Below are 21,867 nucleotides of genomic sequence, written 5' to 3'. Positions count from 1 at the left end.
TACATCATGAGCAAGCAGACATAGTCCCTGAGCCCCTGGAGTCTACCTTCCAGTGGATGCTGCTGGACTCAGGCGGAAAGCAGCAGAGTGAACGGCAGAAGGAATAGGTGGAGGGCATTGCAAAAGACAGGGCATTGCAAAAGACTGGGCATGGCAGGTCTGAATTCTAGCCTAAAGAGCATAGGGAGCCCTGATGGGTTTTCAGCACAGGATTAATGTGATAGGGTTTGCATTCCAGAGTAACTCACAGTTACCTTAGAGGATGGGCTGGAGAAGGTCATCTGGAATCCTGAAGTCCAGCCAGGAAACCAGAGTGATGCAGGCAAAAAAAACGCTTGGGTCCTAAATTTCATCAGTAAGGAAGACAAAAGACTACATTCAGGACAGATGTAGAAAGGTTATTGATAGGTTCTGCTGCCCGATTGGTCATCGGCGTAAGGAATAAGAAGAGTGGACAGCAACTCTGAGGGTCTGACTTGAGCCCCTTGGCAGATGGTAATGCTGTTCCCTGGGACAGACGTGCAAGAGAATTGCCAATGGGGTGGGGAAGCTAAGGAAGAAGATCAGTTCCCTGTGGACAAACTGAGTGCCCAGGGTCTGCTGGAAGCATACCGCAAAGGTGAACCCAGTGTGTCTGGAGGCCAGAAGAGAGCCCAGGGCTGGAGGTGTAGATTGAAGGGTCAGGAGTTTACAGATGATACTTAATGCCTGGAAGTGAACAGGACCTCCCAAGGTAGTGCTCAGAGGAAGAAGAGACCAGATGCTACTGCAAGAAACCCCAAAGGGCATCCAGATTTGCTCTTTGATGCCAGAATTTCACTTGGTAAAATTCAGGCCCACAGCCAAGATGAAAAGCCGCTGGTTCCTGAGAGGGGTGATGGTGACGGGCTGTGGGGACTCTGACCTGCTGTCAGATTTCTGGGGTCTCGCCAATCTCTGGACCCTCGTCTGAAGTTATCCATGTGCTTCTCTCTCTCTCTTCTCTCCTTCAGGTGTTTACAAAATATGGGAAGTGTTACATGTTTAACTCAGGCGAGGATGGCAAACCTCTGCTCACCACGGTCAAGGGGGGGACAGGCAACGGGCTGGAGATCATGCTGGACATTCAGCAGGATGAGTACCTGCCCATCTGGGGAGAGACAGGTGAGCTGGGCACAGGGACCGGGCATAGGGTGATGGTGGAGGGCTGCAGGCCTGCCTCTGAAAGATTGGTGAGCTGTCTTGGCCCACCATGTGAGGGATTACTCTCCAACAAGAGGTTGGTGACATGCTGCTAAATCATAAAGATGTCCCTGGCTTGAGCTGGGATGCCCCGGGTTTCCTCACATTTTACTATGTGGGAGAGGGACAGATGATGGGAATACTGGAGAGGTAAGGTAGGTAGGGGGAGGGAAGACATGCGGGAAGGTTTGAAGTAGCAGGTGTGGTTGGTCAGGTGAGTGGCTTGATTTCAGGAGAGGAGGAAAGGATGCATCAGCCTCTTTCTCTCTCAGTCATCCTGAATATCCCGACCCAGTTAGAAGAACTGAAAGGAAAGCAGGCTGCTGCCCACTGGGGGAAGCTGGAGGTGCTGGGAAGTGTTGGAATACCAAAGGACATGGGCTCAGGGACCTGGCATCGTGCCTATGTGAGCCCCTGGGGGACCCATGTGTATAGACCCTAAAGCTTATTTCATGCATTCATTTATTAATTTATTTCCTCAGCAAACCATTCCTTAACCATGTACACTATCTCAGGCTTTGCACCCAAGTAAGGACATTATGATGAAAAAGACCAAGTCCTTGATCATGGCCCAGAGGAAGAGACACAATCACAGGGGACAGGGTCAGGAAAAACACCAAGGGTATTTGAGCAGAGTCTTGAGATGGTCTTGGATCATCCAGATGGGCCTGATGTAATCACAGAAGTCTTTATAAGAGGGGCTTAGGAAGGTCAGACAGAAAAGGCAGTGTGATGACGGAGGCAAAGACTGGAGTGATGCAGCCACAAGCCAAGGAGTGATGGCAGCCTCTAGAATTTCACCAGGAAAAGAAGGTAAAGAGGTTCCCAAGAGTGGGAAACATGGATTTAAGGGGGACCCAAAGTCGGATTAATGCTGTGTTCAAGGCATAATGGGAAGGACTGCAGAGGTGGGTCAAGAGAGGAGCGTGGGGAGCAGCCTGAAGGGGATTGGGAGGGGAAGGAAGATTCCAGCAGGAGGGAGGTCCTGGGCCCTCAGGTTGGGGCCGAGGAAGGGGTGGAGCCCAAGCAGCCCAGCCCCCACCTCTTGCCACCCCTGTGCCTTGAGTTCATCGACTTTGGACTCTAGAGTCTGGCACTCACCATACCCAGGCTTATCAGGCTGCTGAGACAGCGAGTGCTTCCACCCCGGGAGAACTGACTGCAAACTCCAGGCTATCTCCCACCACCCCTCTCTCAGGAACACCCTGATGCGGGGAGGGGAGTGTGACCATTTACCTCCCATCACAGCCAGTCCTCTGCTCCTCCAACTGAAAGATAAAATGGCCACACACGTGTTACTGCGCCAGTGCCATCTGGAAGCTCACCTCAGGAGCCAGGGCAGCCCAAGCCCCATCAGCCACTCGCTGAGGAGACGCTTTGTTGATCCTGTGTACTTTTCTCAACTCAGTGCCCCTCCAGGTGCAGACGGATGAAGGTTTGTATCCGTTCTGATATCTGGCATCCCTGAGGGCTGGTGGACAGGGCATCCTGAGGCCAACCGGGCCCTGGGACTGTGGGGGCCTGTAGACAACCCAGGGTCCAGGGAATGGAGTCTTGGTCCCCAAAGAGAGGCCCTTCTTGCAGACACCAGAACACATATGATTATCTAATAGTCTGTGGAAGAAGAGAGAAATAAGGAAATAAAATGAGTCATGGAGACCCCACACTCAAAGCCTAAATAGAAGTTAGTTATGTCCTTCCATGATAATGGTAGGTTTCCTAGCCTGTTATCTTGATTCAGGAGAAAAGCACATGTACACACACACACACACACACACACGTGCACTCTCAGTGCCAGGCCCCCATCACAGACATCCTCACACAGCACAGTTCCCTGTGGGATATGGCCTTGGTCTGAGCACCGACTGCAGGCTACAAGGCTACCCAAAAAGTCTATGTTCTGCCTCCCAAAGCCACAGATGGTCAGAGCAGGAAAGAACCTCTGAGATCATCTCTTCCAGGCCAACCTTGTCTTTCCCCTGAGGGCTGGATTGAAGTAATGATGTCTTTGAAGTCATGCAGTGAGTTCATAGCTGAACCAAGACTGTTCTGACCCAAGCTTTTGGACCCTCAGTCAACCTGACTGGACCATGAGCTACACCAATTCAGGGAAAATTCATAATCTTGATTAAGGACTTGTCACATGCTAACACTGTGCAGGTCATCATCGGGGTGTAGGAGGCATGAGAAAAGACCCCACCTTTCAGGATCTTATTATCTCACTGGGGGCACCAGATGTGCACACAGTGTCTGCAAGAGAACGCCAGTCTCGTTCCTGGCGAGAGTTTGAGTCATCCCTGCGAGATGGACCAGTACAGTCACTTAGACAGTATCCTTTGAGACTGGGGAGCTGGGGAAGCAGGCTGTATGAAGAACGGGTTTAAAGCAGGGGCAGGGGATAGAGGGGCAGAAGAAACAGGTTAAAGAAAAATCTGATCAGTGCTGTCCTATAGACCCTTCTGGGCTGATGAAGATGTTGTCTGTCTGCTCTGTCCAGTACATTAGCCACTAAACCCTTGCGGCAATCGAGTATTTGCAAAGCGGCTAGGAGAATGAGGAATTGAACTTTTTTATAATTTCAATAGATTTTTGGGGAACAGGTGGTGTTTGCTTACATGAATAAGTTCTTTGGTGGTGATTTCTGAGATTTTGTTGCACCCATCACCCAAGCAGTGTACACTGTACCCAATGTGTAGTCTTTTATCCCTCACCACACACCCACACTTTTCCCCAAATCCCCAAAGTCCACTGTATCATTCTTATGCCTTTGCAGAGGAATTAAATATTTAATAAAATTTCATTTTCATTCATTTAAGTTAGCTAGCTGCAGGAGGCTGGTGGCTACCATATTAGAGAGCAGATAGTATATTGGAAAACGGCTTCTGACAACTCTAGTTGACTTCATGGATTTTGGCTTTTGCAGCCACCTCCCATATTCCTGGGGTCATAATATTCCATATTCCTGGCTATCCCCTCACCATGACCTTGAGTGTCAGGTAGAACTCCTTGTCCCCATTTTCCAGAAAAGGAGGCTGAGGTTTGGTCACTTCCCCCTGACTCCACAGCTAGACCCTTGAACTCTTGCATTAGGGTTCCCTCCGTCGTACCTTTCTTCAGGCTGAGAAGGCCCTGAGCAATGTGCTGCCTCTTGCAGATGCTGGTCACCTCAAAGCTGCTTATTTCCTGGGCCAGTGGGAGGTGAGTCCCATGTGGGTGAGAGAGAAGCCAGCACATCTGTTGAAGGATGGGAGGTGGGCTCTGGCAGGTGAGAGATGCTTGTCTGTAAAACCACTTGAGAAGGTGCAGATACACATGGCTGCTTGGTCATTGATCCCGAGGACAATGAACACAGCCAGGCCTATCCCTGCCACAGCCATCAGGAGGCAGCCTTCCCGACCTGCCGAACCGTGCGGCCCCACAGATGCCATCTCCCTTCCTTAACATTCCCACCTCTCAATCCCCAGAGGAAGGAGGCCAGGCCCAGGAGTCCAGGAGATATTCGGGTGGTGATGGAGAGGAAAGGAATTGAAATGTGCCTGTGGCAGTCTGATGTGTGCCCAGGCAGTTTGATGATGGAGGCAGTATAGGAAGACAGAGAAAATGGCACAACAAGGTCAAGCAGACCCAAGACCCCATCCCAGCTCTGCCTTTCCTAACTGTGTGACTAAGGCCAAGTGAATGGGCCTCTGTTTCCTCATTTGTAAAAGAGAGACAAATAAAACCCATTGGCTTTACAGGAGGGCTGAAGGGCTCAAATGAGAGTTCTCTGCAAACTGTAAGCAATGAGAGGGTGATCATGCCCACTAGCAGGTGGGAAGATGGTCAAAAGAAAAAACCTCCAGAAGCAGAGATTATTCCAAATATCCCACACCTGAGACAGAGCTCTGCAGCAGGTCAACATCTGGAAGCCCCATTCTGCCCAAAGCAGAGCCTCTGGAACACTTTTGCCTTGCCTTGTGGATGGCTCCACTTCTCAGGAATGTTAGGAAGCAGTGAGGGAACCACTCTTCTGAGGATAACTCTAACTAACAAGAAGGGCCTTTTGGGGAGGTGGTGATAGTGTTGACCACCATCAACACAGAGGGCACCAAGCAGTAAGTTAACAAAAGACACACTCTTTGAGTAGACCCAGCCCTGTGGGCTCATGCTTAGTGAGTAGACGGTGACTCTATGAAAATTATCAAAAATGTCCCTTCTTCCAGGCTGACAATGCCCCACACCAGGGTGCTCCCCTTGGTCACACATCTTCTTGTGGGGCACCCTGGTAATATGCCATTTTAAAGGAAGAGGTTCCGTTGCATGTGGTCCTAGAGAGTATGCCCCAAAATGAGTCCTAAGGAACATCAGGAGTTTGGGATATAACATGTTTTATGAACAAAAAGGCGCAGGGCCCAAAAAGAATTTAGGGAATTCTGGTTAAAAAAACATTAAACACATTTATTCATTGCAGGAATTCTTTAATATAACACATCGTGAATCTCCAAGATAGGAATAGCACATGCAGCATTTATTTCCCAAATGCCTTTGACCACGGAAACCTTCATTTTCATGGAAAAGCTCACAAAATATACTTTTGAAAAAGCTGTCTTAGACTGTAGCAGTGCAGATTTCATGGCCAGGGTTTTCTAACAGAAATTAAATTGAAGGCAGAAGGAGAGGTTGTTAAAAATGAAATTCTGTGTAGATACCTCTAAGTAACTTCAAAGATAAAAGGAACAGGCAGTGGGTTATCTGGGTTGCACATGAGAAACCTGAATCAAACAAGCTTAGGCATAAAAGAAATTATATTGTTCTCAGAATCCAAGGCAAACTTCGACAACCAGCCAGCAGGAGGGTCAGGGATGCAGCGTCAGGAACGAGTGGAACCCAAGTCTCCTAAACCCTCTGATCTCTCATTCCTCCTCTCTCTGAATTCTTTTCATTCTTTCACTAGAAACAGGCTTATTTTTCCCACATACATATTTTATCACACATGGCTCCCAACAGATCCCGAGTTTTATATTTTACAGATCCTGCCCCCTGCAAGAGACTGTTTTGACTCTCACTGATGTCCTGTTTAGGAAAAACAAAACACAACAAACAAACAAACAAAAAAAACAGGGCAGGTGCCCGCCCCTGGACCAATCAGTAGTGGGCAGGGGAATCAGTTCACCTGAGGACCCAGTAATAGTCCTAAAGAAGTTGGGCCAATGGTGGTTGGGGAAGGCACTCCCGAGACAACTTCTAGGCAGACAGCCCTGTGGACGGCCACGCTGAGTGAGGTGGGGGTCAGGGTGAGAATTGAAGGTGGGTTACATCTGAGGAAACCAGAATCCGTGTGCAGGGAGTTTTCTAACAAGTTCTAAAAGGATTCGAGTGTCAGAAAGACCACAAATAGGCCCCTCCATTTCTCATCTCCTTCTATCCTTCATGCACTCCAATGAAATACACTTTTTTATCAAATATAATCTGCCCTGATTTCCCCAAATCCTAGTGTTAATTAGTGTTAACACGATAATATGTCAAGTATGCTTTTGAGCAAAGGAATAATTTTTTTAAAGCTGTGCCATTCTAGGGGTAAAGATTTGGACCCCATTATCCCTCCAGCTTCCTCAGCTCCTACTGCCCTCCCCTCGCCTTATTAACCTGGCTGCAGTCACACAGGCTTCCCTACGGCTTCTTGAATATTCCAGGAACACCCCTACTTTGGGGCATCTGCATTTGCTACTAACGTCTATGAGAGTTCTCCTTGCTCACATATCCACATGACTCGCTGCCTCCCTGCATCAACTCTTCTCTCAGATATTACCTTCTCAATGAGGTCTCCCCTGACTACCCTGTTTAAAATTGCCACCCTCACCCCTACTCTTCATCCCTCATCCTTGAATGCTTTGCTGCTTAGAAATGTCTTCCACCAGATACCCTAAATCATCTCTCTCAAGAGTTCCACAGATCTCTAGGGTGGGGACGAAATGCCGCCGGTCTCTTTGCTAAAGCATAGCGAGAGTGACCTTTGCTCCAGCTTTCAACAAGTTCCTCATCTCCATCTGAGACCACTTCAGCCTGGACTTCATTGTCCATATCACTGTCAGCATTTTGGTCAAAGCCATTCGACAAGTCTCTAGGAATTTCCAGACTTTCCCACATCTTCCTGTCTTCTGAGCCCTTCAAATCTCTAGAAAGTTCCTAACTTTCCCACATTTTCGTGTCTTCTTCTGAGCCCTCCAAACTTGTCCAGCTGCTGCGTGTTACCCAGTTCCAAAGTGGTTTCCACATTTTCAAGTATCTTTATAGCAATACCCCACTTTACTTGTACCAATTTACTATATTAGTCCATTTTCATACTGCCATGAAGAAATAACCAAGACTGGGAAATTTCTAAATAAAAAGAAGGTTAATGGACTCACAGTTCCACGTGGCTGGAGAGGCCTCACAATCATGGCAGAAGGTAAAGGAGGAGCAAAGGCACATCTTACATGGCAGCAGGCAAGAGAGCGTGTGCAGGGGAACTCCCCTTCATGAAACCATCAGATCTCATGAGACTTATTCACTATCACGAGAACAGCACAGGAAAACCTGCCCCCATGATTCAGTTACCTCCCACTGGGTCCCTTCCTTGACACATGGGGATTATGGGAGCTACAGTTCAATATGAGATTTGGGTGGGGAGAAAGCCAAACCATATCACCTTCATTTCCTTATTTGTTTTTATTGTCTGGCCCTTTCACTAAACACAAGTCCCAAGAAGTCAGAGACCTTGGACTGTCTGGCTCGCAGATGTATATCAGGGCACTACACATTTGTTGAGAGGAAAAACAATGCTGAAATTGTGTATACTGCCAGGGCCAGGGCGAAGGAGAAGCCCACATTAGTGAATAGCTACTCTGTGCCATGAACCTTCCCAATCACTTGCTAACAAGGTATTATAATCCTCATTGCAGGATGAGGACACAGAGCCCAGAGAGGTTGTAAGCTTCCCAAGGGCACATACCCAGTTAAGCAGTTGAACCAAGCTTAAAATTCACATCCACACCCAAAAGGGGTGCTTCCTCCACTAAATTCCTTTAATGTTCACAATGTGGTCATAAAAGCACTGCCATGAAAATAGCACAGGGAAAGAGGTTTAGGCAGCATCTCTGAAGAGAGAATGCCATATAATGATAGGTCTGCTGCCATCCTCCTTGTCTATTTTTTCCTCTTTTCATCTTCAGGAGCAGAGTCATTATACTGAATGAAAGCTTTAGCACAGTCCCACGTAGAAAACAGACAAAAGCACATGGCTGTGGTCCCACTGGAGATGGAAACCCCCGTTTGCTTTCTCCCTTGCTCCCTGTGACCAACCCCGAGGCACCACTGAGGATGCCCCGTTTGAAAACCACTGGATGGGGGGCAGATGTCATTGGGATTAAAAGTGCTGGTTGGTTCCATGACTGTGTCCATCCCAGAGACCAACTGTAAGCATCCCTCTCCCTTTTCCTGGGTGGTGAAAGAAGCTCATGACCTTTCTGCAACACACTAGAGCTGCAGGGAAGCTGGCATTCTAGACTTCTGATTAAACATGGTAGGCTGAACACATGTGTTTATGGGAGGTCCCCTTCCTAGACCCCACCTAAATGGCAATCAAAAGGTTTTTTTTACATATGTAAATATAAACCCATAGGACAAAGAGGATGGGAGAAAAGACAACCGTAAATAGTTGCCAGCCAATTTTTGGAAGATGTAAAGTAGATGGATGAGTGTCAATCAACTTGGCAGATTACACGAGGCTGAGAACTGTGGGTCTGCACTGAGGAAGCCACCAAAAGCCAATAGACATCATCTGAGAACTCCTATACAGGACCAGGAATTAGAGGCATAAGATACTGCTGAAGACAGGTTTGAGAGGTGGAGGTAAAACTAGGAGGAAGAGTTAAAAGTCTATAAAAGGAACTTTCAGGCCCCTAGACATCCTCCCATGGCCAGAAGCAGCCATACAAATATCCCTCTTACAGACTCTGGACTTGGGGAGATCGGGCACGGGTGAGGTGCTGCTATGCAGAAAAACAGGGAGGTGAGGGAAATTCTACTTACTGAGTAGTGAGACCCTCAGCCAGACTAATTTATCCCACTCACACCTGAGCAGAAGTTTGAGGGGATCCCTTCCTGGAGAAATTGACAAGCTCAAAAGAAAAGATTCACAGACAATGACAGTCAGGAATCCTTAAGAGGCCTAGTTAGGTCACCCTAGAATGAAGTCCCTTGAGGAGTGCCCCCTCAACACAAGGAAAGGCTTTAAGGACCTTTTACCCCTGAATGAGCCACCAAAGAGCCAAGCATTTAAGGGGAACCACTAACAGGCAAGGAACCCAAATCAAACCAAGAAGAAACATTGAGGAAACAGACACAATGGCTAACAGCACAAGATATAGAGCCAGGCTGCTTGGGTTCAAATCCCAGCTGTAACACCAGCTGTGTGACCTGTGTTACCTCTAAAATGAAAATAATAATATTATCTACATTTATAGGGTTGTTGGGAGGATTGAAGTGCGTTAATATTAATGAAGTGCTTAGAAAAGTGCCTGGATAATATTAGACACCACATAAGCCTTTTGATAAATAAAAAATAAATGAAGGAAGCAGGAGAAAACATCAAAACACGTTAATTAAAATTCTCAAGAGAGATAAGGGATGCAAGAGAGATAAGGTTATGGACTGCATCCATAACCACAAGCATAGGATGCTATTAAAAAGCAACTTTCAGAGAAGAATAAATTAAATGTAAAATATGTTTAGGCCAGGCACTGTGGCTCAGGCCTGTAATCCCAACACATTGGGAGACTGAGGCGGGCGGATCACGAAGTCAGGAGATAGAGACCATCCTGGCTAACACGGTGAAACCCCATCTCTACTAAAAATACAAAGAATTAGCCGGGCATGGTGGCGGGCGCCTGTAGTCCCAGCTACTCGGGAGGCTGAGGCAGGAGAATGGCGTGGACCCGGGAGGCGGAGCTTGCAGTGAGCCGAGATTGTGCCACTGCACTCCAGCCTAGGTGACAGAGTGAGACTCCGTCTCAAACAAATAAATTTAAAATATGATTGCAAACATTTTTAATCCATAGAAGGATTGGAACAGAGGACATCTCCCAAAAAGGTAAAACAAAAAGACAAATAGGTAGAAAGTGAGAGAAAAATATGAAAATCAGAGGGTCCTTCCAGGAAGCGATTCTAGAACATCCTATTACTAGGAGTTCTAGAGTAATAAAACCAAGAGAATGGAGAAGAGGACATTGTCAAAGGACTAATATAACAAAAATGCTCAACTGAACTACATGATTGTCCAGATGGAAAAAGCTCACAGTGTCTCATCTGCAATAGTAGCAAAAACAAAAACGCAGTCCAAGACACATCCTGGTGAAATTCAGGCTAACAGAAATAAAGAAAAAAAATCTTTAAAGTTTCTGGAGAGAAAAATAGTCACATACCTGGGATCCAGAATGAGAATGGCCTAGGATTTCTCAACAGAAGTAGCCAAAGCCAAGTGGCAACGACAAAATATTTTCCAGTTTCTGGAGGGGGACACTTTCTTTTCTAAATAGAATTCTATACCCAGCAAACTACAAATAAAGTGTGACAGTAGAATTTGGTTTCCCAAAAAATGTGGAATTTTTCAGGAAGTTATTGGAGAATGAGAAGGTAAATCAAGGATTGAATAAGATTCCAGAGACAAGGATCTGGCCTAAGAGAATTTCCTGATGAGGATGAAGAGAAGAACCAGGACAATATTTGCACAGGAGGCCTGGAGAGCATTCCATCCAAACTGGAGCAGGAAGATGTTGGCTCCACAAGGGATGGCCCTTGTGGGTCTGCCTGGCTGTCCTGAGAGGCATTTTACAGCTCTGCCATAGAGTCTGGGATTTCTAGTGATGGGTACTAGCAAGCCATACAAACCAACAAAGAAAAAGCAAGGTAAAACAAAACAAAATGAAAAAAAAAAAAACAGGAAAAACAAAATATTTATTTCACAAGAAAGAGATCAAAAACATTATATACTGCAAGGCTGGGCTGTGCACAATATTTACAGAGTCATGGTTATGTAAAAGCTGGATACTGATTTAACCAAAATATCATATCACTATATTTGGAGGGTGAAAGGAAAGGCAGCATCGTGGAACACATCATCTAAGAAGCCTACATCCTCATCTTCAGTGATTAGGTAGGAATCGTGCAGATAATATAATATGATTGTAGATGATTCCTACGTGGTAGGAATTCAGTAGACAGGATCTAAAATATTTTAAAACCAAGAAATAACTCTCAAGCAGTTGACATTCATGGAAATATGAAAGTAAATACCAGAAGAAACAGCTAAAACAGTTGAAAGTTGTTGCTTCTGAGAAGTAGGACTCGGGGGTAGGAAGAGGCGGAGCAGGAAACTGCTGCTTTTCATTAAAAGCCTTGCAATACCACTTGATTTTTAAATTATGTACATATATTGCTTTGATAAAAATAATAATTAAATTTAAAATCATCACGAATTTTTAGCATAGCTGGAAGGCCTGGGCAGCTATCACGGGTAGCACGTTTCTTATCCCCCTTTACAAATGGGGCAGAACAAGCGTGGGTGGTGATGGTTGCTATGGTTTCTCCGACATCTCTGCTCCCAGGAAAACCCCTTGTCATGATGCCAGGTCCTAAGGAGCTTCCCAGAATGACAGGAGCAGGCTCCGGCCTGAATTCTGAGTGTCCAGGGCACAGGAACCTACAGCAGCCAGCTGAGATGCTAGGCTCCCTCTCAGAGTGGGCCTCTGTGCTGGATACAGGGTCTCAACAGATATCTGAGGACTTTGAAGAAATGAGGCCATAAATCAGAAACACCATTGGAGGCAGGTATCCATTAGCATGAGAAGCAGCCTGACCTTTTTTCATTCTGGAAAGATGTGCGTAATGCACATGCTAAGCATGATGCAGAAAATACGTGTGTTCTAGTTAAAACTCCCAGCCGGTGCAAGGGTCTGAGGAGAACAGCTAGGAAGCAGATGAGACAGCTCCAACCTCAGACCTCATGTCCCCAATTTAGTAAATCTCAACTGCACACCTACTGTGTGCCAGGCACCTCAGTGATACAGATGAAGGGCCCAGTCCAGGTTTTCAAAGTTTATAATCTAGGGAATATCTGAAGGGCTCTTTTTAGATGGCAGATGGAAATTTATTCACCCAACAGCTTTCATATAAAGTGTCTAAGGAGTACCAGGCATTTGCAGTCTTTTTGGGGAACATGTCAGCAATTAAGTGTCACCAAGCGCTGTGATAGATAGAAGATAGATTGAGAATCTAGGAGGGGATAGTCGGTTCCAGAAAGGAGGGGACAAGGATATCTAAAGGGAGGCTTTAGAGAGAAGTTGACCTTTGGTTTTAGTCTCAGGCCTGTTTGCCAGGTTGCTGGGCAGCATGTGGGAGTTAGAGGAAAATCTGAGGACCTGGAGAGCTGAAGTCCTGAGCAGAGGGAGGGGAATGAGGAGCAGAGGCCAAGAACAGCCTAGAGCGTGCAAGGGCATCTGCATCTACGGAAGAGACCTGGGGTTGAAGAGATAGGTAGAGGCCAGATCACCAGGGGCCTGTGTGTTCTGCAAAAGCGTAGATGTTCTCTTGGGAGTCCTGCTAAAGTGTAATGCTCTGACCAGCAGCATCAGCATCACCTGGGAGCTTGTTAGATGCATAGAATCCCTGCCCCCTGCAACCCCAAAGTCTGTGTTGCAACAGGATCCTCCAGGAGATTTGTGTGCACATCCAAATGTAAGAAGCTCTGATCCAGACCACTGCTCCCCACCATTTGGAAGAATGAGGATGTCTTCTTAACATCAAAATATTTCTCAGGCATTACCCCACATGAAAACTCTGGTGCTTTTTTAATTCATTGAGAGAATATTGTATAACAAAAAGTTGCTATGAATCCAGTAATGCTCTGGATGATTTTGAATTCTACAATCACATCACAATCTATATACATGAGCCACTTAGCAATCTGGTTGTACCTAACTTCCACCATCGGTGTGTGTAAACAGAATTTTTACGAATAGAATCTTAATCATCCACCAACTTTCCCTACAATTTAGACATTTTCTGATGGCATTTCAAGGGTGATAATCTCCTGAACACCAGTTACCCACCCAGATGAGCCTTCTTATCAAGTAATTTATAATCTCTGAGACTGAATGCACTAGGAAAACTCATTATTTAAAGAATCCTTCAGATAAATATTTTGGTAATAAGACTAGCCCCAACTCCACACCCAGTACTTTCACAAATGTATGTTTTGCAAATATTCTGTTTAGCAGGAATATGCAACGTTTCTCAGTTGCATAACCAAGACCTAACATTAACTATCTCCTTCCCCAACATAGGTACATCACCCCACAGTGTATAAGGTGCTTTCCCACATTCCATCCACTGATGCTCATACACTTCTATGATGTAGACAGGGCAGTTCTAGTCATCTAACAGATTAACTCATTTTAAAATGCAGTAAGCAGCTGGGCACGGTGGCTCATGCCTGTAATCCCAGCACTTTGGGAGGCTGAGGCAGGTGGATCGCCTGAGGTCAGGAGTTTGAGACCAGCCTGGCCAACATAGAGAAACCCCATCTCCACTAAAAATAAAAAATAAAAAAATAAAATAAAATAAGAAACTAGCCAGGCACGGTGGTGCATGCCTGTAATCCCAGCTACTCAGGGGGTTGATGCAGGACAGTCGCTTGAACCCGAGAGGCAGAGGTTGCAGTGAGCCGAGATCACGCCATTGCACTCCAGCCTGGGCGACACAGTGAGACTGCATCTAAAAATAAATATATATATATGCAGTAAGCAGAGACATTGAGTGACTTTCCCATAACCTCATGGCTAAGAAGTATTAGAATAGGATTTGAATCCACATCTTCTGATTTGGTCCTCCTTGGTTTTTTCCACACAAAGCTAGTGTTCCTTAAAAACGAAAAAAGAAAAAAAAAAGATTGCTTTGGGTAACATTCAGATCAACAAAGTATAACATGTTTTTGCTGCAGGATGTCATAGGGTCTTTAAAATACTAGTGTGCTCCATGGCTCTGCAGGAGGGGCTGAAGTTTGCAGCCTTCGCCAAACTCTTGTGGACACTTGATAACATCTCCTGGATCACCAGCCGTTGGTAAGAACACTGCTGCATCACGCTGCCACCCAGAACAGACATCATTGCAGCCCATCTCGCGTGGGGACACAATGTTGATGTTTTTCTTCCTCCAGAAGTTTGCCTAGCTTCCAAATATCACCTGTGAGCAATCAAGCGTGAGCTTGCCCGTCGTTGTGCTGATTTCGGATCTTCTTAGCTAGGGATGCTGCCTTACCGTGCCTATCTGCCAGGGAAGGGTTGGAGAGGAAGGACAAGATACACATTGCCCAATTTTAGATAGGCAGCAATTTGTGAATTCTTTGTGCTATCTTTAGAAAAATCAGCCTCTTCTGACTTGATGTGAGCTCTGAACAGTCACATCTATTTTTTTCAAATCTATTTTGCAGGAGATTAAAATGAGATGCAGTGAAGTGAAGACCTTTGCACATGGCCCCCAGCTCGTAGAATTTTACAGCCCAAAGTAACCTGAGAGATCAGCCCCTACTTCATTTGAACAAAAAGGAAACTAAAGCTCAGAGGCAATATAACTTGCCTGAGGTCACACAGCAATTAAGTGGTGGGGCTAAGAGTCAAACCCAGGTCTCTGTGATTTCAGAGCCTATGTTTTTCTTGATGCACTTCTCTGCCTTTCTTCCCTGGCCTCGGGCTTTCCCTGGATTTCTCTGGTCTGAGCAGGGGAGCAGGGCCTAAAATGACACCTCTGGTTCACTTCAAACAGCATCAGCAGGCCCTTTGCACCAGGATCTCAAGGCTGGGGCTGGGACTCTGGTCCTTGTTACTATCTCTGTCCCACATTCACTGAACTCCTAAGATGAAAGAACAAAGGCTGCTGAGCCCACTGCAAATTAAACTCTTCTTCCCCATCCTTCCCTGTCCAGCTTGGAACTTTATCAGCTTGTCATCTGAGACCAATGTGGCTTCTAGCCCACTAACAAAAGGCAGAGGAGGGTGAGGAATCTAGAGACCTGGATCCCAGCCACTGCCCGCCTGCCACTTGCCATGTGGCCCTTGGCCCCTGTCTTCTCTGTGAGCTTCCATTTTCTCATCTGAAAGGTGAAAAGTTAGTTAAATTGTCAAGGGGTCTCCGAGCTGCAAAATTCTATGCAGCCGTGAGTCATTGGCCCCAGTATGTCCTTTACTTTCTATGAGCTTTGATTTCTTTATCTGAAAAATGAGCATGATGTAAAAAATATAAAATAAAATGTAATGAAATGGAGATATTGACGCCTGCCTCAGGACAGCTGGGAGGGGCCAGCAGGATCAAGTCTGTGAAACCCCGAAGCTTACCATATGTGTGCCAAGATTGTCTTTCGCCATGACCCAGAGGGGATGCAAAGCTCAGCAGCTCAGGGTCCCAGCCTGCAAAGTCCCAAAGGCCCCAAACCAATGAAGAATGTGGTCAGTGATGCTAGAAAGTCACAAAGTATGTGAGCAAGGCCACATGGCAGGGGGCAAAAAGCACAGGCCTTGGAGCCCAGCAGACAAGGGTTGGATTCTGGATCTGCTTTGTGTGGCTAGGGCCAGCTGACCTCTCTGAGCCTGTTTCCATGTTTGCAAAATGGGGGCACCTACCTCTAAGGGTAACTGTGAGGTGTTAACGAAATGGTCAGCTGGCCTCTGACCATGTCCCTGCCACTCTGGCCTCCTTGCTGTTCTCGAAGTGGGCCCATTGTACACCTGTTCCAGAGCCTTGGCACTTGCTGTTCCCTCTGCCTGGAACACTTTCTCCTGGGTCATCCCATGGCTCTTTGCTCACTTCATTCTGGTTACTACACAAACACCATCACCTTGAACAGGCCTTTCCTGACTCCCAGCGAAGAGAACCACACCTGTCCTGCCCTTCCTCTGCGTCACTTCTCCTGGCACTTTTCTCTGCCAGCCTGATGTTACAAGTGTACCTGTTCACTGTCGTCCGCCTCCCCCATCGGAACATGAGCTCCAGGATGACAGAGACTTCACCGTGCTGTTGGCTTCACTGTGCTGGATAGGGGTCTCCACAGGTGTCCGAGGACTCTGCAGAAATGATGCCATAAATAAGAAACACGCTTGGAGGCAGGTATCCATTTAGCAGCCAGAAGCAGCCTGACTTTTTTCATTCTGGGAAGATGTGCTTCATGCACACGCTAAGTGTGATGCAGAAAATATACATGATTTAGTTAAAACTCCAAGCCAGCCAGGCAAGGGTGCAAGGCCGGTGGCACGTGCTCATGGTAGACATTCAATGCATAACTGTCCAGGGAGTGAGGGAACGAATGTGGACTGCTGTGAAGCATCCAGCTCTGGGTCTTGTCCTTAAGAAGGTCAGTTCTTCCTTTCCGTTTCTACGAACTCCAAAGCAGCATCTCAGGAAATGCTTTAGGGAAGTAAGAATAAATAAGAAAAATGTTCCTATATTTCAGAGAGAGTTTCTCTCTTTCTTGCTTTCTCTCTCTCGCACACACATACACTAATACACGTCTGCCTGCACACACACACAGGCACACACACACACAGGCACACACACACTTTACAGTCCCCTAGGGAATGCAGAGCAGTGCCACAGCAGCTGCTTGACAGTGGCAGCCAGAGATGCCACTGCCGGGTGTGAGTGGCCCAGCTGCTGATGAGCCAAGCCCCTCCTCGTGCCTGGGTGACACAGGGACACTCCAGGCCCATTTGTCTGATGATAGGTAGCAGTGAGGCCCAAAGGATGGGCCTTAATAAACAGGTCCCCAGGGATTAAGCCACACGATTAAATGAGCAGCAGAGACCAGAAAGGTATCAGCCGCCCAAGACAGGAATGCCAACCACGGCCCTTCAGGGGATGGCCCAGGCAGGCTTTGCTGCCCCTGTCCAGCCCCCATGCACTTGTCAGCCTCTGGCCTGAAGTCCCTACAGAGCTGCCCACTCACTGGGCTGCAGCAGGGGTTCTGAGCTGGCTCAGCAGGTTTCATGTGGACCCAGCTTGGCCACAAACTCCCTGTGAGATCCGCACAGATCCACCCGCCTTTCAGCATCTCGGTGGCACATCTGTAAAACAAGGAGGGTGGGATCCTGTGTCTCAGAGGTGAGTTATGCAATCCTGTGTCTCAGAGGTGAATTGTGCACATTTGTTCACTTCACCAAGCATTTTTGAGTTCCACCCCATGCCAGGCACTGTGATTATAAACATAAGTAAACATTGACCCTGTCCCCAAGAGGTCTCTCAGTCTTAATAGAGAGGGAGTTGGGATCAAGTATGAACATGGTAAGTACTAGACATTGGGGTACGGAATGGAGGGAAAATGTCGAGGAGGTGGTGAGTGCAAAGGTGGGTAGAGGGTAACCACATGGAAGACGAGAGGAAGGGCCAGTCTACATGGAGGGACCAGCATGAGCAAAGAGGAACATAAAACAGCAACTGATCCCCATGGATCTTGTAAAAAGCCAGAAATACTGAATTCATGATGGTGATGGTGATGATGACACTGCAAATTGTTGAGTTATTAAGCTAAACTCTGTGCTAAGAACTTTCCATGCAATGGCTCATTTAAGCCTCGCAACAGCTCTATGAAGAACAATCCATTTTGATGTTCATACCCATTTTCAAAAAGAGAAAAATTAGGCTCCAAGAGATTAAATAACTTGCTATAGTTCACAGAACTGAACTAGACTTCAACTTGCCTGACCCCACAGCCCCAAGCATTTAATCAATTTCTCCTAGGCTCTCTCTGGTTCTGACGCTCCAGGTCCAAGAGGTCTGCATTTCTGCCTCTCTCAGAAAGTCTGACTCACTTGTCTGGGAAACAGGCACACTATCTCTGGGGAGATCCTTAAAGAGGTGTCGAGTAAAAGGGGCAGAGCTAGGACTAGGGGACAAAATCTATAAGCAGGCAGTTTTCAACCAAAATAAGAGTGAACTTTCAAAACCATGAGCTGCCCCTTCAGGGAGGGAGGTCTCTATCCCTATGCACTTGCTCAAACACAATGGCCGTCCTTCCCTGTGTGGTACCACAGAGGGGACTCCTGCTATCTATCAGGAGTTAAGTGAGAGCCCATGGGAGATCCACCAATCAGGACCCAAGCAGGGAAATCAACAGCACCCTCAAATTGAATACTAAAAGGGAAAATTAATCAAGGACTGTTAACAAAGGCATAGGCAAGGCTTGGGAAAGCAATACAGGAGGGTGCAGCATCCTGGGACTGGTAGCAGGGAGAGCCATTACCACCCCTCAGAAAGAAGGAAAGAAGCTGGTGTCAAAACCCAGAGAGAGGCGCTGTGAAGAGCTCTCCCTCCAGCCCGCAACCCAGAGCTGTGACCTTCCAAAGTGACGTGCAGCTAACCCACAGTGACCCAGCAAATGGAGTTGAGAGACTAGACACCCCGGCCTGACTCTGCTCTCTCCCTCCACTTTCCTACCTGACCCACCATTGACTGATCCCAAGCCAGAGGGCAAGGGAGTCCATCAAGACAGTCTCTGCAAGTCAAACGCGTAGCACAGAGAGCAGGGTGGAGAAGCACTGGGGAAGAGGGTGCAAACAGAAGCTATCCCACACCCACACAAGGCCTTTGCTGCACTGTGACATGCCCCTTATATGGCTGGCCATTGTCCCACCCACTCCTCTGAAGCTGTCTGGGGAGCTAGGGTTCCCTCACTCAGCCACTGTTATAAAGTCATTTTTGTCCAAAGCAAGATTGCTTTGTATCAGCACATTCACTCTCTGAGCTCTGAAAACTCCCCCTAGCTATTCAGATAAACTTTTCTTCCTACTTCTTTCCAGTGTTTATTTTCTTGGCATGTTTTCTGTAACTTGCCAACATGAAAGATTTTAGCTTCTTTTATCGTGATGCACTTTCCCTGCCCCGTTATGCATTCTGCCCATTGCTCCTGCCTCTTCCTACAGGGCTCCCATATCCTTTCTGCATATTCAGAAAATGCACCTCCCTCCCTGGCCAGGTAGATCTCACCTTGTACCATCTATGGCCAAGCTCTTGGAAAACGCTGGGAGACTGTGACTTCTGCAGGTTGAACTCCATCTTACCACACTCCTCTTGGTTCAGCATTATCTTTCATGTTACGTTGTCTGGGTTTCAACTTGGTGCCAATTAACAAGAACTCCCATGTGCATACTGTCTACATACTATGTATGTAATAGCTTTCCCTTTCTGTCTGCGCGCTCTCTCTCCCTCTCTCTCTTTCTGTTCTTAAATCCTGGTGTTCATGATATGTAAACAAATCATTCACTGCCCAGGGACCTACACTCTTTGAAGGAGCTTAGCGTTGAATCAGTTGCCGATAAGACAAATTTGAGGATGTGAATGATTCTGTCCAGCACCAATTTGAGTTGTTACTATCAGGGTGGTCACACTGGGCCCACAATCAGAAGGGCCACTTACTTAGTTTAATGCTCTTGAGATTGCTGTCTTGAAATTCTTTTATTTTTTAATAGCAATGCTTACTTTTATAAATTTTTAACAACATTTTTTTTAACAAGGGGGGTCCTGCATTTTCATTTGGCACTGGGACCCACAGACTATGAGTGCAGTCCCAGTTATTGTTACTGTTATTGTTGCTGTGTTGTTGTTGTGTGTGCAGCCCCACCTGCATCCCAGCAGGTGAGCATTCCTGAATTATGGGGTGCTGGCATTTACCAGTGTTCTCCAGAACCTGGGCAGACTCACAGCTGCCCAGATACAGCAGGGAACAGCAGACACAAGCAAGGGATACTTCCTCACTCATTTCTTCCATTCAACAAACATTTATTGAGCCTTGCTCTGTGCCAGCTACTGTGCTAGGGACATTAGGGGTGATGACAAAGAAAAAGATATCCCATGCCCTCAGCCCCCATTCAGAACTCCAGAGCTATGAATTAAGGCATCTGCTCACACTAAATAAACCACACTCCTGGTAGAGTAGAAAGAGTGCCACATCAGAACTCAGGAGACCTGGCTTCTAGCCCCTGCTCTGCTCTTGACTTGCTGTGTGACACTGGACAAGTCACTTCCCCTTCCTGGACTAGATCACTGCCCAAAGGCAGATGACCTCGGACCTTTATCAGAATTTCTGGAAATGCAGATTCCTGGTCTCCACCCCAGAGTAACTGAATCAGAATTTCTGGGAGTGGATCCCAGGAAGCCTCACCCTAGCCGTCTAGGAGATTTTAACTTGCATTCTAGCTTGGGAACCTCCAAAGTGGATGGTGTGAGGTTGCCTTGGCTCTAACAGTCCACATTTGGTAACTTCAGCTCTCAAGTTGGGTCTTCAACTCAACACTGTGCCATGCCCAGGAAAGGGAAGAGAGTGAGGCAGGGAGGTGCTCTTCACTACCAACCTGGAAAGCAATCTTCAGAGGGACGCCAAGGGCAATTCTGGTAAGAAATAGAAAGAAATGCATCTGGAGATGTGCAAATAGGGCTTTGGGGAAAGCAGGGTAGAGGATCTGGAACTAAAGTCGTGGTTTGACCACGAAGACACACTGATCTGCTGCTCAGAACCCTGCCCAAACTACCCAGGACTCCAGAAAAGGGCCTCTCCAGAGCACCTGCTTAGGAAGGCAATATGGCGGAGCCCTTGTCACCCCCTCAGCTCTGGGTGGGCTGTAGTCTGCTCATAGCTGGATATTCTAGAACTGTGCTATCCAGTAATGTTTTCAGTAGCCACATGGGGCTATTTAAACTTAAGTTTTAATTAATTAACATTAAATAAAATGAAAAATTCAGTTCCTCAGTCACACAAGCCACCTTTTGTAACTGGCGCCTACCATGTTGGGCAGCACAGGGAATACCACATTCCCATCTTAGCAGAAAGTTCCAGTGGACAGCAGTGTTCTAAAGAGAGAAGAAACCTTACCTATCACCTGCTCCCACTCATGTTCATCCAGCCACTGGGTGTTTGTAAAAAACGAGGCTACTTTAGGATTTTACTCTTGGCTACAGCTACTGCTGCTTTCAGAATAAGCTAGCACCACTTCCAAATCCGAACCCAGTTCGATTAGCCTTGGGCGGTTCTCACTAAGAGAGGCACACCAGGCCTGTCTGTTTTGCCCATTACTCATGCCATTTCTGACAGGAAGGCTTCATTTCTCATTTCACCTGTAAGACACAGGTCCTCTCCTTTGAGCCTGTCTTACTGGCTGTAAGATTTCTTAAGCTCAGTTGTATAGCAGGCACACACGGCCTCAGCTAGCTCTCAAAAACAAGTTCTGGCATCTCTCCTGTTCCCTCCCACGGCTCACTGAAGGAGCCTTCAGTTCCTCCCAGCAGGGGCATCCCTGTCATCCCAACAGCCCTCCACACTCACCCTTCTTCCCCATCTGAGTCTGTTTCTCAGGCTCCACACTCTCCTCAACCCCCGTCTTGGGCAGACTTTTGAAAACACAGCCACTGAAAGATGACTATTCAACCGCCTCATTCCATCCAGTTCTCCCTCTCCTGAAGTCCTCCTCCCATATCTAAAAACCTTCCTTGAGGGTCCTTCTGAGGGCCAGGCCCTGTGTTAGGTGACAGGGCCCTGGACTGAATAAGATATGGTCTCCTCTCTTGAGGAATTCACCATCGATGGGAGAGATT

The 21,867-nt window shown here is 46.9% G+C and overlaps 1 protein-coding gene across 3 annotated transcripts in view; it reads left to right on the top strand.

Annotated features, from left to right (window-relative positions):
• The window catches only part of ASIC2 (acid sensing ion channel subunit 2), a 1,129,045-nt gene that overhangs the window by 1,034,700 nt on the left and 72,478 nt on the right, over positions 1 to 21,867 (top strand). For 2 of the 3 annotated variants that reach the window (XM_005583416.4, XM_005583418.4), the window contains exon 2: positions 993 to 1,143. In XM_005583416.4, coding sequence (XP_005583473.1) covers positions 993 to 1,143 — 151 coding nt within the window. Of the gene's footprint in view, positions 1 to 992; positions 1,144 to 2,469; positions 2,657 to 21,867 lie in introns of all 3 variants that reach the window. The other variant, XM_074018994.1, reaches the window with a different exon arrangement.

The sequence above is a fragment of the Macaca fascicularis genome, chromosome 16 (assembly GCF_037993035.2).
Source record: "Macaca fascicularis isolate 582-1 chromosome 16, T2T-MFA8v1.1".
Lineage (NCBI taxonomy): Eukaryota > Metazoa > Chordata > Mammalia > Primates > Cercopithecidae > Macaca > Macaca fascicularis.
The sequence above is the reverse complement of the archived record's forward strand: the minus strand, read 5'-3'. Positions and strand labels throughout refer to the sequence as shown.